The 15751-nt window shown below is 41.6% G+C and overlaps 1 protein-coding gene across 1 annotated transcript in view; it reads right to left on the reverse strand.

Annotated features, from left to right (window-relative positions):
• LOC138946571 (mucin-like protein) overlaps positions 1 to 15751 on the reverse strand; it is a 154066-nt gene that overhangs the window by 36302 nt on the left and 102013 nt on the right. The window contains exons 13-17 of the mRNA XM_070318014.1: positions 15253 to 15381; positions 12971 to 13096; positions 10066 to 10194; positions 9262 to 9378; positions 7083 to 7346 (exon numbers count right to left, since the gene is read on the reverse strand). Of these exons, the coding sequence (XP_070174115.1) occupies positions 7083 to 7346; positions 9262 to 9378; positions 10066 to 10194; positions 12971 to 13096; positions 15253 to 15381 (765 nt within the window). The remainder of the gene's footprint in view (positions 1 to 7082; positions 7347 to 9261; positions 9379 to 10065; positions 10195 to 12970; positions 13097 to 15252; positions 15382 to 15751) is intronic.

Genomic DNA, 15751 nt, shown 5'->3' on the forward strand with positions numbered 1-15751 from the left:
CATATTTGAACACCCATGATTTGATCTCGCACTCTCAGTCCGCTTATCGCCCTTCTCACTGTACTGAAACAGCCCTACTTAAAGTAATCAGTGACATTCTGTCTGCTCTGGATGGTGGTGATGTGTCAGTGCTTACCCTACTTGACCTTTCTGCAGCGTTCGACACGATTGACCATGTCACGCTTCTCCATAGACTTCAGACTCTGTACGGCATCTCCGGTCCACCGCTAGCATGGCTTGAGTCCTATCTCATTGGCAGGACTCAGGCTGTGCTTGTCGATGGCCAGATGTCTGCTCCAGCCCCACTTTCTTTCGGCGTTCCTCAAGGTTCAGTACTTGGTCCCATCCTTTTCATCATGTACACTAAGCCCCTCTCCACACTGATTCAAAACCATTCTGTTTTAAATCAGTCTTTTGCTGATGACACCCAGCTGTATACACCCAGTCCCCCAGCAGAGACACATTCCGCCATCCAGACCATTCAGACATGCATCACTGATGTTAAATCTTGGATGGTTGATACTGAACAAACTTAAGCTGAATGATGATAAGACTGAAGTCTTACTGTGCAAAAAGAAGAACACTACATTTCCCTCTCCCCAACCTGTTTCTGTTCAAATAGGCAACACCGACATTCTTTTCTCACCATCAGCTAGAAACCTTGGATTCACCCTTTCATCTGACATGACCCTTAACAAACATATATCTTAAGTCTGTAGAGCAGCTTATTTTGAGCTTCGTAAGATCAGCACCATTCGCCACACACTCTCCTCTCAAACAACTAACACTCTTGTCTGTGCCTTTGTTCTTTCTAAACTTGACTACTGCAACTCTCTTCTCTCTGGCTACCGGCACAGTTGGCCTAGTGGTAAGGCGTCCGCCCCGTGATCGGGAGGTCGTGGGTTCGAACCCCGGCCGGGTCATACCTAAGACTTTAAAATTGGCAATCTAGTGGCTGCTCCGCATGGCGTCTGGCATTATGGGGTTAGTGCTAGGACTGGTTGGTCCGGTGTCAGAATAATGTGACTGGGTGAGACATGAAGCCTGTGATGCGACTTCTGTCTTGTGTGTGGCGCACGTTAAATGTCAAAGCAGCACCGCTCTGATATGGCCCTTCGTGGTCGGCTGGGCGTTAAGCAAACAAACAAACAAAATCTCTCTGGCTGTCCTCTGTACCTCCTGCATAAACTACAAAAAGTCCAAAACTCGGCAGCACGCCTCATTCTCAAAGCACGAAAACGAGATCACGCAACACCACTTCTTCACACACTGCACTGGTTACCTATTCAAGCCCGCATTGACTACAAACTGTCTACCCTCTGCTTTAACTTCTTTTCTGGCTCGTCTCCTGCTTACTTCTCTGAACTCCTCACCGTCTATTCTCCAGCAAGACAACTACGTGCCTCTTCTGACTGTCGCATCCTTACCATTCCACACACCAAAACCAAAACATACGGACAACGCACTTTTACTTTCTGCGCACCCACACAATGGAATTCTCTCCCCTTTCACATCCGCCACTCTCAGTCACCCCAAGCATTCAAACGAGCACTTAAAACGCACCTCTTCAGGAAATACAACCCCTGATTTTGTTTTCTCAGTCCATCAGTAGGCTACATGTAGTGTTATTTGTTGTTTTAGTGATTTTTCACCACCTATTTTATTCATGTTTTTATTACTTAGTTAGTGGAAGAATCTTTTGTAATGTATGTTTGATGGTGTATGCTTTTAATTAAGCGTTGTTGACTATGAATGTAGATGTAAATGCTTGTATAACTGTGTTATAATTTTAGTGTTATTTTTTGTTTTAGTGATTTTTCACTACCTATTTTATTCATGTTTTTATTATTTAGTTAGTGGAAGAATCTTTTGTAATGTATCTTTGATGGTGTATGCTTTTAATTAAGCGTTGTTGACTATGAATGTAGATGTAAATGCTTGTATAACTGTGTTTTAATTTTAAATGTGTCAAGCGCAAAGAGCATAATTGTAAAGTTATGATGTTGCGCTATATAAATGCTCATTTATTATTATTATTATTATTATTATTATTATTATTATTATTATTATTATCATCATTATTTGGTTTTTAACGTCGTTTTCAACCACGAAGGTTATATCGCGACGAATGTTTTGGTATCGCTCAGGAAATGTTCTTTCCTCGAATGTGACTAGCAGACGAAGTTTTACACCCGTGTTCCAACGTTAAAAACTGTATGAAGTTCAGTCTTCTGGGGCAAAATAGTGCATGAAACCGCTGCATGGTCTTTAAGTTGATTAATCTGTTTATAAAATGAAATATTGTTGAAAACTGACCGTCGGATTGCAGTCTTGTCGATGCAGCCGAAATCTGGAAGGGGAACTACTCGTGTCGCTAGACAAAGTATGAGAGTTACTTTTCCTTGGAATCTTGCTAGCGATAAAAGATTGTGCACGGCAGATCTGAATTCAGAAAACAATCAAACTCATGGATTTTCTATTGAGATTCATGTGTTCAAGCCTGTACTTGCTGGTTTAAATGCGGTATGGTTGTATTGTTTGCTCCAGAAATGTATATTTTGTACAATAGAGTGTTCTGAACTTTTGAGTCTCAAAAAGTAGATCCACAATGTGTACAGTCTCTACCCATGAGCTATCGAGGATTCAGGCCCGTTGTTGTGTAAGTGATTTTGGTTGTTGGGTAAGTTACCGAAAAATAACTAGCCCTACAAGTTTACAGAGAGAAAGAAACAGACGGGGGAATAACTAAATGTTAACTAGCTCCCCCCCTCCCCCCGTACACACACGCACACATATGTATACGCAAACGAGCACGTCGCACATACGCACGCACACGATACGATTGGTCAGTACTTCTACCATGCCGTGACAGTGCCCGACTGCGCACGACCTATGTCCGACTCGAAAGAAAAAAACATCTATGTAGAAGTTTAATTTATTTTACTCAAAGATGTGTTTGAGCAAGTCAGTCCGACACCTGACTTAATCTTTCGAATAGACACGATAGGATCACAATTAACAGACATTTTATCAGACCGTCTTTACTATTCCAAGATCAGCTTCGCTAAGGGTCCAAATAAAGATTGCCATCCGGCATGACGATGTCGGGATCCATCAAATGTTAAAGTTTTGACCATACCGTCTGCACAGAGAACGCACGCACAAAGTATATGAACACATAGGTTTCACATACGTGAGACAAAATTGATGTTCTCTCTAAGAAAATAACATTAGCGTAAACTACCTTGTAAGCGCCAAGTTTTAAGTAAACGCCCATACTTTACTGTGGGTCAAAGCCTGTGCGTAGGGTTTAGTACCTAGTAAACGCCCACCCCAACATGCGGATCATTGGGGTCAAAATGAGTTATTACTTGTTTTTATAGTGTGTTAAGTACTGCACAATGCATACATTTTCATCCAAGGGAATAATGACTATAGATGCTGAAAAACAGATTGTATTTAATGTTGATTTCCTACTCTCGCCAATGGAGCATCTGGATAGCCCGGCGATGTGATGTTGACAATTTGGGAGGCTCTTCTGAATTTGGAGATGTCTGCTTTGCTTTATTTAAAAGGAGCAAGTGAACAGACCACTGCTTGATTACACCATTTCCGTCTGAAAGGGTGTAGCCCTCTAAAACACCTTAACCCTTAATTAGCAAGTTGGCTTGGATCATGTCATAGAATGACAGAATACATTGACTAATCAGTTTGTGTGTTGTTGTTTTTAGAATGTGTGTTCCTTTACTCTATCTGCGATCAGCGGCGGTTCGACGAAGCAGATTTTCCGTCATCTATTACAGCTCGCATTTGAGTAAAAAGAATAATGTTTTTTTCTTCGTGCTTGATTTTAATGTTGTATTCTGTTTATGCAGTCGCATATCACAAGATAGATACACAAAGGGTGGCTGTTTCTGCACAGAACATGTCAGGGATGGCAAAATCCACCGCCCGGTCGCCAGGGGCGAGTGAACATTCCGCCGTGCTAGTAGAAACCGTCTGGCTGGCTAGTGACTTTCTTTATTTGGTGTTTAACGTCGTTTTCAACCACGAAGGTTATATCGCGACGGGGAAAGGGGGAGATGGGATAGAGCCACTTGTCAATTGTTTCTTGTTCACAAAAGCACTAATCAAAAATTTGCTCCAAGGGCTTGCAACGTAGTACAATATATTACCTTACTGGGAGAATGCAAGTTTCCAGTACAAAGGACTTAACATTTCTTACATACTGCTTGACTAAAATCTTTAAACAAAATGTTTTCTATATTCTATACAAGAAACACTTAACAAGGGTAAAAGGAGAAACAGAATCCGTTAGTCGCTTCTTACGACATGCTGGGGCGCATCGGGTAAATTCTTCCCCCTAACCCGCGGGGGGGGGGGGGGGGGGGGAGGGGGGGGTGGCTGGCTAGTGACAATTCTGGTCAAGTGCAAATCAACTTTTTAATTTTACTATTGATTTTCATTTTCAAAAGCCAAATAAACACTTCACATGCAAAAACTTCTGTCGTCTGCGAAGTCGCCGCTAGTTTTAGGGGCACAAGAACGAGACTCCAATATGCAATGCAATCGCGTACGCGTTTTCAATGTGTCATGGAAAGAGTGACGCTGAAAACCAGCATTTGAAGGACACAGTGTGTCAACTGATTCCGTTCATCCACCGGATGTTTCCGTTCATCCGCAGGATGTGTCCGTTCATACAGCCTCATTTTCGTCACTTGCTTCGGGAAAAACGTTGTGGTAAGTCGTGTGGGCAGCGCGCTTATGTAATATTGAGAGAATAAGGTAGCGAAATGGTTGGGCTATAAGTACAATAAGTACTAAGGTGCTAGTGAATCCTAATAATAACACACGCGGGCCGAACGTGGCAAAATTGCCTGATTTTTTAACATTTTCTTGTTTTTCTCGCTCTGTTATCGAATCTGACCCCTGATTTGCACATGATCACCAAAACCATTGCCCGTTACGACATTTCGCTTGAACAGAAGTTTATAGAAACCCATGGCTTTTGTACAATACCTTGTCTTTTGAAAACATGAAGATTCAGTTCATACCCCATGTTTCCGTTCGTACAAAAGTGCATTATTCCCTTCGTACGAAAAGCGTTTCCGTTCATACACATTCGTTAGATCAGAGTGAATCAGGCCCCCACTACAAGTTCTGTGTATTCCAATCGTCTTCAAATAGCACAAAGTACGAATGCGTGTGATATTGGACCTATGTGAACCATAAGATGAATTGAATTTGCACAAATCAGTTTTGTGTCCGTTCGTACTGATTTTGACGGGAAAATGACTTGTGTTCGTTCGTACCACTTTCATCAAATTGTTTCCGTTCGTACGCTTTTCAGTAATGTGTTCGGTGACATATGAATCAGTTGACACACCGTGAAGGAGAAATGATCGACTATTCAAAGATCATTGGGGAGTGAAACGCAAATTGGTTTTGAACAAACTTTCTCACGTTGGAACAAGTGAAGACGCCATCCGAGCGCTGTCCAGTTGTCAATCGTACGTACCACAGCCGTTTAATTTGTATGATTCATACTGACGCTTCTGTTCCATTGCTTGTTAGTCTGGTATTTACCGGACTTCTGCAATTTCTGGTGAACTAATGACTTTCGTGGAGTTACTCGCCCGGCAGGCGATTTACACTTTGAGATTTGGCCACCTCTGCATGTCCGTACCAAGAGACCAAAACCATTTCTAACAAGGAACTCATCCTGCACAGGGCAAAGCCCCCAGTAAACGCCAACCCCCTACTTTGGGGCAAAATCCGACCATAAGGGGGTGGGGGCTTACAAGACAGTTTACGGCCATAAGGGGGTGGGCGCTTACAAGACAGTTTACGGCCATAACGGGGGTGGGCGCTTACAAGACAGTTTACGGCCATAAGGGGGCGGGCGCTTACAAGACAGTTTACGGCCATAAGGGGGTGGGCGCTTACAAGACAGTTTACGGCCATAAGGGGGTGTGCGCTTACAAGACAGTTTACGGCCATAAGGGGGTGGGCGCTTACAAGACAGTTTACGGCCATAAGGGGGTGGGCGCTTACAAGACAGTTTACGGCCATAAGGTGGTGTGCACTTGCAAGACAGTTTACGATAATTACCACTGTTTGTGCTCTTCCATTCCAGTTGACAAGCAATGTTTAAAAAAAAGTCTCGAACATTTCAACAAGAGAATACCTTAACTTGAATGAAAAATATGTGCTTGAAATGTCGTTGGTGACACGGATAAGAAAACTTCACCTTTTGTCACAAGCACACATGTCTAATTTCATATTCGTCCCAATTTCATAATCAGCCATAAACTTAAAGGCACAACACTTCCAATGACAAAAAGTCCATGGCCCATTTAAGGCCTGACATGAATAAGGAGCATGTTACCACTTGGATATATACTGCAAATCAACATGCTGACTGCTTCCTGTCCGGCACGGTTGGCCTAGTGGTAAGGCGTCCGCCCCGTGATCGGGAGGTCGTGGGTTTGAACCCCGGCCGTGTCAGACCTAAGACTTTAAAATTGGCAATCTAGTGGCTGCTCCGCCTGGCGTCTGGCATTATGGGGTTAGTGCTAGGACTGGTTGGTCCGGTGTCAGTATAATGTGACTGGGTGAGACATGAAGCCTGTGCTGCGACTTCTGTCTTGTGTGTGGCGCACGTTATATGTCAAAGCAGCACCGCCCTGATATGGCCCTTCGTGGTCGGCTGGGCGTTAAGCAAACAAACAAACAAAAAACTGCTTCCTGTGCACATTGAAATCTCTTTATGATTAAATTTAGAGCAAAAACACTATAGTGACCTATACACCCTTTGTGTGTGTTAAATTCTCGTTCTGGACAGAGAGCGCCAAGGCTGTACATTGTTTGTATGTATCTACGTGGAGAGATGGTCTAATTCCATGTAAAGACAGACAGACAGATAGACCGACATAGACAGAAATCCCCCCAGCTCCACACACACACGCGCACACACATTCACACGCGCACAAACACTCACGCACGCACGCACGCACGCACGCACGCACACACACACACACACACACACACACACACACACACACACACACACACCTACATACCTTGACACATTCCAGTGTCATCCATTTCAAATCCGTTCAAACAGGCACATCTGTATGAACCACGCGTGTTTTTACAAGTGGCTCCTTTGTTTTGGCATCGTAGAGACACGGAAGTGACGTCACACTCGTTTAAGTCACGATCACACCTCTCTCCTCTCCATCCATTCTTACATACACAGCCAGTAGTAGCGTTACACTGCAATGCCCCAAGACCGCATGAACAGTTGTTGGCACAGCCCACTCCAAAAGTACCTCGCGGACAGTCTGAAACGATCACACAATACAAACAACTGAACGTGCCACTGCTAAAACTTGTTTTCTCAAACTGACAAGGTAATGACCATAGTTTATATAGCACATGAATTTATACTTTGGAGTCAGAGTGCAGTATGTTAATAATCTTGCTTCTCAGCTGCTTTAAAGACGTTAGCTGACTGCAAATTGACCAAAGAGACCACGGTATTAAAATCAAGGAGATTGTCTGGTTTGTAAGTGTCTTTGAAGCAAGAAAACAGAAAACGACGCAACAAATGTGCGCCCCAAATGTGTGACATTCTGACAGCTTGTTTTGTTGTAACCGTGTGGCTGCCATTGAAATACGATCGACCACGAAGCCCTTGACTTTTATATTGGCTGTGTTGTTTACTTGCGTTAAGTAATCATTTCCATTGCCGGTTTGTTTCCTTGGGAGGCACATACAATCATATAACAAGAAGAGCAAAGTGGTCAAGGTCAAATAACTAAACCTAGCAATGACATCATACACTAAGAACTGCTTTACACATTTTTCCTACCAAAATACATGTGACCTTGACCCAAGGTCAAGGTCATCCAAGGTCATGCAACACAAAGCTGTTAATTCAAGACATAGGAAGTACAATGGTGCTTATTGGCTCTTTCTACCATGAGATATGGTCACTTTTAGTGGTTCACTACCTTATTTTGGTCACATTTCATAAGGGTCAAAGTGACCTTGACCTTGATCATATGTGACCAAATGTGTCTTATGATAAAAGCATAACATGTGCCCCACATAATTTTTAAGTTTGAAACAGTTATCTTTTATAGTTCAGGGTCAAGGTCACTTCAAAATATGTATACAATCCAACTTTGAAGAGCTCCTGTGACCTTGACCTTGAAGCAAGGTAAACCAAACTGGTATCAAAAGATGGGGCTTACGTTGCCCTATATATCATATATAGGTGAGGTATTCAATCTCAAAAACTTCAGAGAAAATGTGAAAAATAGCTGTTTTTTAGACAACATTTATGGCCTCTGCGACCTTGACCTTGAAGCAAGGTCAAGATGCTATGTATGTTTTTTGGGGCCTTGTCATCATACACCATCTTGCCAAATTTGGTACTGATAGACTGAATAGTGTCCAAGAAATATCCAACGTTAAAGTTTTCCGGACGTCCGGACGGACGGACGGACGTCGGGTGAGTACATAGACTCACTTTTGCTTCGCATGTGAGTCAAAAACTAGTGTACTTTTGACGGATGTAACAAATCCAAAAGTCACTACACAACATGTTAGCTCTGATCTCGGTTTTCGATTTCAAGAATGCCTCGACAAAGGTTGGTGTTTCTGAGCGCTAACTGTGTTTTTAAATCCTTTGTAAGCTTATCTTCTTCTTCTTTGTCTGCGTTCAAGGGCTGAAACTCCCACGTACACTCGTGTTTTTGCACGAGTGGATTTGTACGTGTATGAGATTGACCGTTTTTACCCCGCCATTTAGGCAGCCATACGCCACATTCGGAGGAAGCATGCTGGGTATTTGCGTGTTTCTATAACCCACCAAGCTCTGAAATGGATTACAGGATCTTTTCCGTTCGCACTTGGTCTTGTGCTTGCGTGTACACACGGAGAGAGATAAGGCACTAGCAGGTCTGCACATAAGTTGACCTGGGAGATCGGAAACATCTCCACCTTAATAACTCACCAGGCGCGGTCGGGATTCGAATGGCACGGCCTTCCGCTTTGGAGGTCGGCATCTTATTGCCAAGCCATTGCGCCCGTCTTTTCAAAAACGAGTGAGAATTACGAGTCACATAAAAATGAATGGAAGCAGAAAAACACATGGGAGTACAACTTCTTTCGACACAGAGACAATAAAAGAGTACAAGTCAGAACTCCATGCATTTATGACAGAATAAACACAAAGTAATGCTTGCATACCCTGACATGTTTTCAAGTCGAGGTTGAGTATTTTCCCAGGCGGGCAGGAGCAGACAGGTTGGTCGTTGATGGTGGTGCACGCATGAGAACAATTAAACGTGATGCAAGTGCGCGTTCCTGGGGAAAGCGACATGCAACAATATTTGTAAAGATACATTCTTAACTGATGTTAAACAGTATGGCAGATCGATGGCGTCTATGTCAAAATGCACACTCAGTGAAAGAAGGCAGATGCTTTCCCGTTCGTGTTATACATTCCCATTTAATATGAGTGATTACAAAAACGTAGCCAACCTAAAATTCAAATGCTGAAAGTATTGCTCCAGGTGCAAACACCCAATCAAGCAACTTTGCAGATGCATTTAATTTGGCTTTGATATATCGAAAGACATTGCGTGCATAGTCTTAAAGCAACAACCGCCCCATTGACAGACTTTTGCAAAACTTATATACATCTGTCAATTATCAGGGGTAATCAGGGAGTAAAGGTGTTGCGGTCGGGTGAGGAACAAGCATTGTTGAGGACTTGAATTGAAGAGCACTTTTGTCTGTGGCGAGTGGTAGATGAAATTATGGAAACTTGAAACTGTTTTTCTCCACGTGAAGCAAACTATATCATGCACATAATTTGGTTAAAAACATTGTTTTTACTGGGTTGTGTGCATTTATGTTATGGTTCATCAAGCAGAAACAGATTGTATTCTGCGTATGCGTGCACACAAGGGTATTCGGACCTCCGTTAAGACCCTGCAGTCTAAGTTGCTAAGTACTGGTATTACCAAGTTGAATCAAAAGTATACGTACTTGTACACGTTTGTTTGTCTGCATTCAGCAAAAATCCCACTTTACAGAAGCACACCGCCCTGTCGTCATCATTCAGCGTACAACCGTGGTCACAGGATAGGTTTTCTTCGGCAGCACAAACGTCAGACACTGTTGTCAAACAGAAGGTGACAATAAAATGGGCGACCTCTTATCAGCCTAAATACTAACATCACCTAAAACACTTACTGGAACTCACTGCCAGAAATACTGATGTGTGTGTGTGTGTAGTGAACAATACAACGACCCCCCCCCTCCCTCCCTTCCCCCCCCCAAAAAAAAATAAAATTAAAATAAAACCTACAAAATACAACAAAAATAACACATCCTCAAAAGACTCACCTTCATTATGTGTAATACTAATCAGAAACAAAGTATCTCCTGCTCTAGTTCCATGGCCCACGGAAATAATTACTGTGACCTCAACATACCACAAGGATCAACCAGACCGTGGTCATGCCTGGATCAGTGGATGTCACCAAACCCTAACAGTGTGTAAAGTGTCACTGATCGAGCTTCAAAAACGTTAAAAAATGAAAGTTTCGTGTTTTTTTTACCAAAACTTGAACCCACTGTAAGCTTTTAGTTTGATGAAGCTCAACAAACTCGGGTCATGTCTGGAATTCTGGATGAAAGTGTGAAGTTTCAAATATATTTCTTTAAAATGTTTCAAATGTGGTAACTTTTCTTTTTTCTCTCAAAAAAAGACACATGTGATCATTAAAATTTGACAAGGATCAATCAAACTTTCCGTTGTTTGAGTACCCTCAAAACTTATCATTGTGTGAACCGCGGAGGCTTCAGTTCAAAACCAATGCAGAAATCATCCACATTTCAGTGAAAACGGCATAACAATGCTCATTACCAATACTTTATGATTGCTTAGCTGAGTCAAAAACCGACAAATGCGTCAGTTCAGTTTGGCACTCTCACCCTTTCTAATCAAACAATACGTACTCTAGGAGAACAGCAACGTTCTTCGTTGCCCTAAGTTTACACGCTCAGCATCACCCCTGAGTGTGCTAGGTGACTTCCTCTGGCAGATCATTCAACTCATAAGCATCAGCAATTTGTTGGACCAATGATGAACGGTGTATCCTTGCCGTTAGTGGGTCATCTCAGTTTTAAAACTGGAGTTTCGTCTATTTCTCGTATGATCCACGACGCGAGTAGGCATCACAGAAATGCTAGTTAAAACTTTGTATTGTCAGAGTATCAACTGTAGTTTTAAAAGGAAGCTTCAGAAATGCACATTGCACTTGTTGCAGGTGATCAGAAGTGGGACAGCAAAAGAGAGAACACTAAACACTGAGAGAGAGAGAGAGAGAGAGAGAGAGAGAGAGAGAGAGAGAGAGAGAGAGAGAGAGAGAGAGAGAGAGAGAGAGAGAGAGGAGAGAGAGAGAGAGAGAGAGAGAGAGAGAGAGAGAGAGAGAATTGAATTGAATTGAATTGAAATTTATTTTACGAGGGTGACAGAATAAGCAATTGTATACATGCTTTTTTTCATCCGGCCCTCGCCCATTGAGGGGTAACAAACAAGAAGAAATAAAAGATAAGTTTAACTATTGTACAAATGACATATTTACCATAATTAACATGTCAAGCAACAAATAAGACATTTTAAGATGCATTAGGATTCTTTAGCAATGCTTGAAAATTATATATAACAGAGAGAAAAACAAAATCCTTCATGAATTATATAAAATCATGTTTTTCAATATAATCAGAGAGTACAGTTATATTTTGCCAGCTGCTTGATAATATTTCTTATAAGTTTTGTAAAAGAAACAGCATGTAATATTCCTTGAATGATGTTTCATGAATTTGTAATTTAATTATATTTGGAATGGCGTTCCACATAATTGCTCCAGAATAAGATAGACTCGACTTGTACAGGTCAATTATTGGAGCTGGGGTAATTAATTTGTTACATTTTCTATTATGATTTATTTTGAAATTTGAGGCAATGAGTGTAGGTGCATTCCCTGGCATAATTCTATACATCATCACACCTTAATAATAATACAGAGAGAGAGAGAGAGAGAGAAGAGAGAGAGAGAGAGAGAGAGAGAGAGAGAGAGAGAGAGAGAGAGAGAGAGAGAGAGAGAATTGAACTTTATTTTACAAGGATTAAGATTTAAGGCTACGCCTTTTCTTACAATCTGTCCTTGGGACGCATAGACACACAATTATATAATTTAAAAAAAAATAAAATAAAATAAAATTAAAAAGTTAAAAAAGTTAACCAACAAAAGGAGGTCGGAAAACTTGAGCACGTGATAATAAAGATGACGATGATGATGATGATGACGATGATGATGGTGATGATGAAGATGAGGCATGAAGCATACATAATAATGTAGTTATTCATAAAATCAAATGCATACTATGCAGGTAATTATAAATACAAGCTGGTAGCAATCGAACATGTAGCAATAGTACAACAAAAATATGTTCAGAACATACAATGCACAGCATATCTCTGACTTAATACTAACTGTAGCAAATCAAAAGGCGTTAAACTACTCAGACATAAAGTGGTTTTTAACACATTTTTTAAAGCTTTTTAATGACTTTAAGTGCTTAAAGGATGATGGAAGCGAATTCCAAACTGAAGTACCCGAAAAAGCAAGACTGGTCTTATACAGGTCAATTCGTGGAATCGGTGGGATCAAGTTGACCGACCCATATCTGTGGGTAGCTTTATTAAATAATGATGTAATGTAAATCGGCACTTTACCGTAATACAATTTATGCATGAAAATGGCTTTGTTTAACTTGAGAGAGAGAGAGACAGAGACAGAGAGACAGAAAGAAAGAGACAGACAGAGGAAGGGTAGAGATGGAGAGGGAGAGAGAGAGAATGTGGGTGCAGTGGTAGTACTACCTTCAGAGCAAGTTGCTCTGTCAGTGTTGAGCCGGTATCCGTAACGGCAGTCACAATTGTAGCACCCTGAAAGGTTGGTACACTGGTGTTCGCAGTCACTGATGCCCAGAGAACATTCGTCGATATCTGTTCCAAACGCTTACTGTTAATTAAACGAATTCAACGAGAGGAGCATTTTAACGACAAGAGACAACAAGTGTTACGTCTAAAAGAAAGTTGTCCCTAATCTTACAGGCGATATGGGTAAGAGGGTTGTGTAAGTTAGGAGGGAGGAGAAGGAGGATGTCGGCTATATGGCTACGTCACAAAAAATAACCGTCAACAGGGGTTTTGACCAAACAAAAGAACCCGGCCGGAGTGCTATAAACATTATTAGTTTTTTCTTCCAAGCCCATAATAAAAAAACATGACACTTCCATCCACGTTGAGGGTTTTGTTCTACAATGTTTGGTTTTGGCACATCGACGTTGCAGTTCTGGAACAAACGATCCAAATTTATTTGCCGTTAACTAACAAAGCACAGCTCGAAATGGTAATGAACAAATCAATATAATTCAAATAAAGAATAACAAAGATAAACGTATCAGCACGACTTGCGTTTTGAGTTGTTTTCTTCAAAGTCTCGCAACTTTCAAAACAGACGACACGCAGACTTTTTTTTTTTCAAGGGAGGATTCGTTTTTCGGAAATTCTTGCAAGACTCAAACATCCTTCTGCACGCTTCCTTTTCTGTTCGTATTCATGTACTTCCTTTTCTGTTCGTATTCATGTAATACATACCCCCCGCGGGTTAGGGGGAGTCCCATATTGGTTGGGACGAGAAAGAATTTACCCGATGCTCCCCAGCATGTCGTAAGAGGCGACTGACGGATTCTGTTTCTCCTTTTACCCTTGTTAAGTGTTTCTTATATAGAATATAGTCAATTTGTGTAAAGATTTTAGTCGAGCAGTATGTAAGAAATGTTAAGTCCTTTGTACTGGAAACTTGCATTCTCCCAGTAAGGTAATACATTGTACTACGTTGCAAGCCCCTGGAGCAATTTTTTGATTAGTGCTTTTGTGCACAAGAAACAATTGACAAGTGGCTCTATCCCATCTCCCCCCCTTCCCCTGTCGCGATATAACCTTCGTGGTTGAACACAACGTTAAACACCAAATAAAATAAAGTAAAGTAAATGTAATACATAATGTATGACGATGCTTTTCTCCACACGTCTGGTCCGTCACAACGAACGCAGAACACAGTGATGGAAAATCACACTGATTGAAATACGAAACGATCTGGGATGACGAAAGCTGAACTGACGACATATTAACCTTCGCCCGACCGGGTTATCGACTACACACGGAAGACATCGTGGGGCCGTGCGGACCCATGCTTCTCAAAGAAGAAAAAATATGCAAACCCTTCCGTAGACCCATGCTTTCAAAAGAAGCAAAAACGTGCATCCCCTTCCGTAGACGCCGTGGTTAAATTTCCGCGAGAAGTAATTAATTTAAATTATTAATCTAATTATTACCGTGCGTACTAAAGCTTCTCAAAAAAGGAAAAACGTGAATACCCTTCTGTAGTCGTCGTGGGGCCGTGTGGACCCACGTTGTTATGCATTAATTTCGCTCCACGCGACTTGCTTATTAACTCCAAAATTAAACAGATCGTAGAAAATTATATTTGGAGCCAATACCTGAAGGTTTGTGACTTCTCTCCCTAGTTTGTATGCAAGTTCCTTCAGTTTGAGAAACATGGGTCCGCACGGCCCCACGATGTCTTCCGTGTATAGTCTAAAGTTGACCTTTGGTTTTTTTTTAATTACTTCTCGTGAAATGTAATGATCTTTTAGGACATAAGAGCTTTTTATGTGTCTGAGGCATTCTTAAAAGCTCATTAAAAAATGCCAACTGGTTAAAGAGATATTTGCAATTAAACACCCTTCTGGGTCCACACGGATCCACGACGACCGGCGAAGGTTAACGCGAGTTGAAGAGTGGAACCAATTCAGTCTCGTCGTCAAGTGAAAATACGTCTGCTACGAAATAGTGCGTTACAAATTGGACTGCAAAATATATACACAAACATCATGTCAAGATACAGTTTCATCAGTAAATATTTCAATTCAAAGCTTTAGAATGCCTGCCTGGCTGCCAGCCATCCAGAAGGCGTAAGACTGCTGCATGACTGATTAGGTAAGTCAAAAACTTACATAACAATTTGTGTTTAAATGTGCCTTATTTGTAATTGAATGACCATGCATTCACACAGGTGGACTTCAAAGGAAACTTGCCTTCACATTGGCCATTGAAGAGTGTGTACCCCTGCATGCAGGTGCAGTAGAAGCTGCCAGGCACGTTTTTGCACGTCTGGCGTTCACCACAAGTGTTCAGCACGGACAAATCACTGCATTCATCGACGTCTGAATTAAAAAAAAAAAAGGTCAAACTTAATGCCCCACTCCGACTCAAATGAGGTTTACAGAACGATGGAATCTTTCATACAATAAGCAATTCTAACCTTGTGGAACACACTTGCAATAGCATTTAACAGCATTAAATGGCCCAGTTTGTTAGCATAGCTGTTTAGCATGCGTAAACCACGCACCAGTTCTCGTGGTTTATTCCAACCCCGAGCCTTCGTGGTCCCGAGTGACCCACTTTCCTTCTTCACATACGTGATTAATTTAGATGTCAGTTTGTAGTTTTGAATGCGACTCTGTATATGAAATAGCATGTTGTTGTGTTAGTTAGTTAGTTAGTTAGCTGTTGCTTTTCGGGTCCAGCGGACCA

The sequence above is a fragment of the Littorina saxatilis genome, linkage group LG14 (assembly GCF_037325665.1).
Source record: "Littorina saxatilis isolate snail1 linkage group LG14, US_GU_Lsax_2.0, whole genome shotgun sequence".
NCBI lineage: Eukaryota > Metazoa > Mollusca > Gastropoda > Littorinimorpha > Littorinidae > Littorina > Littorina saxatilis.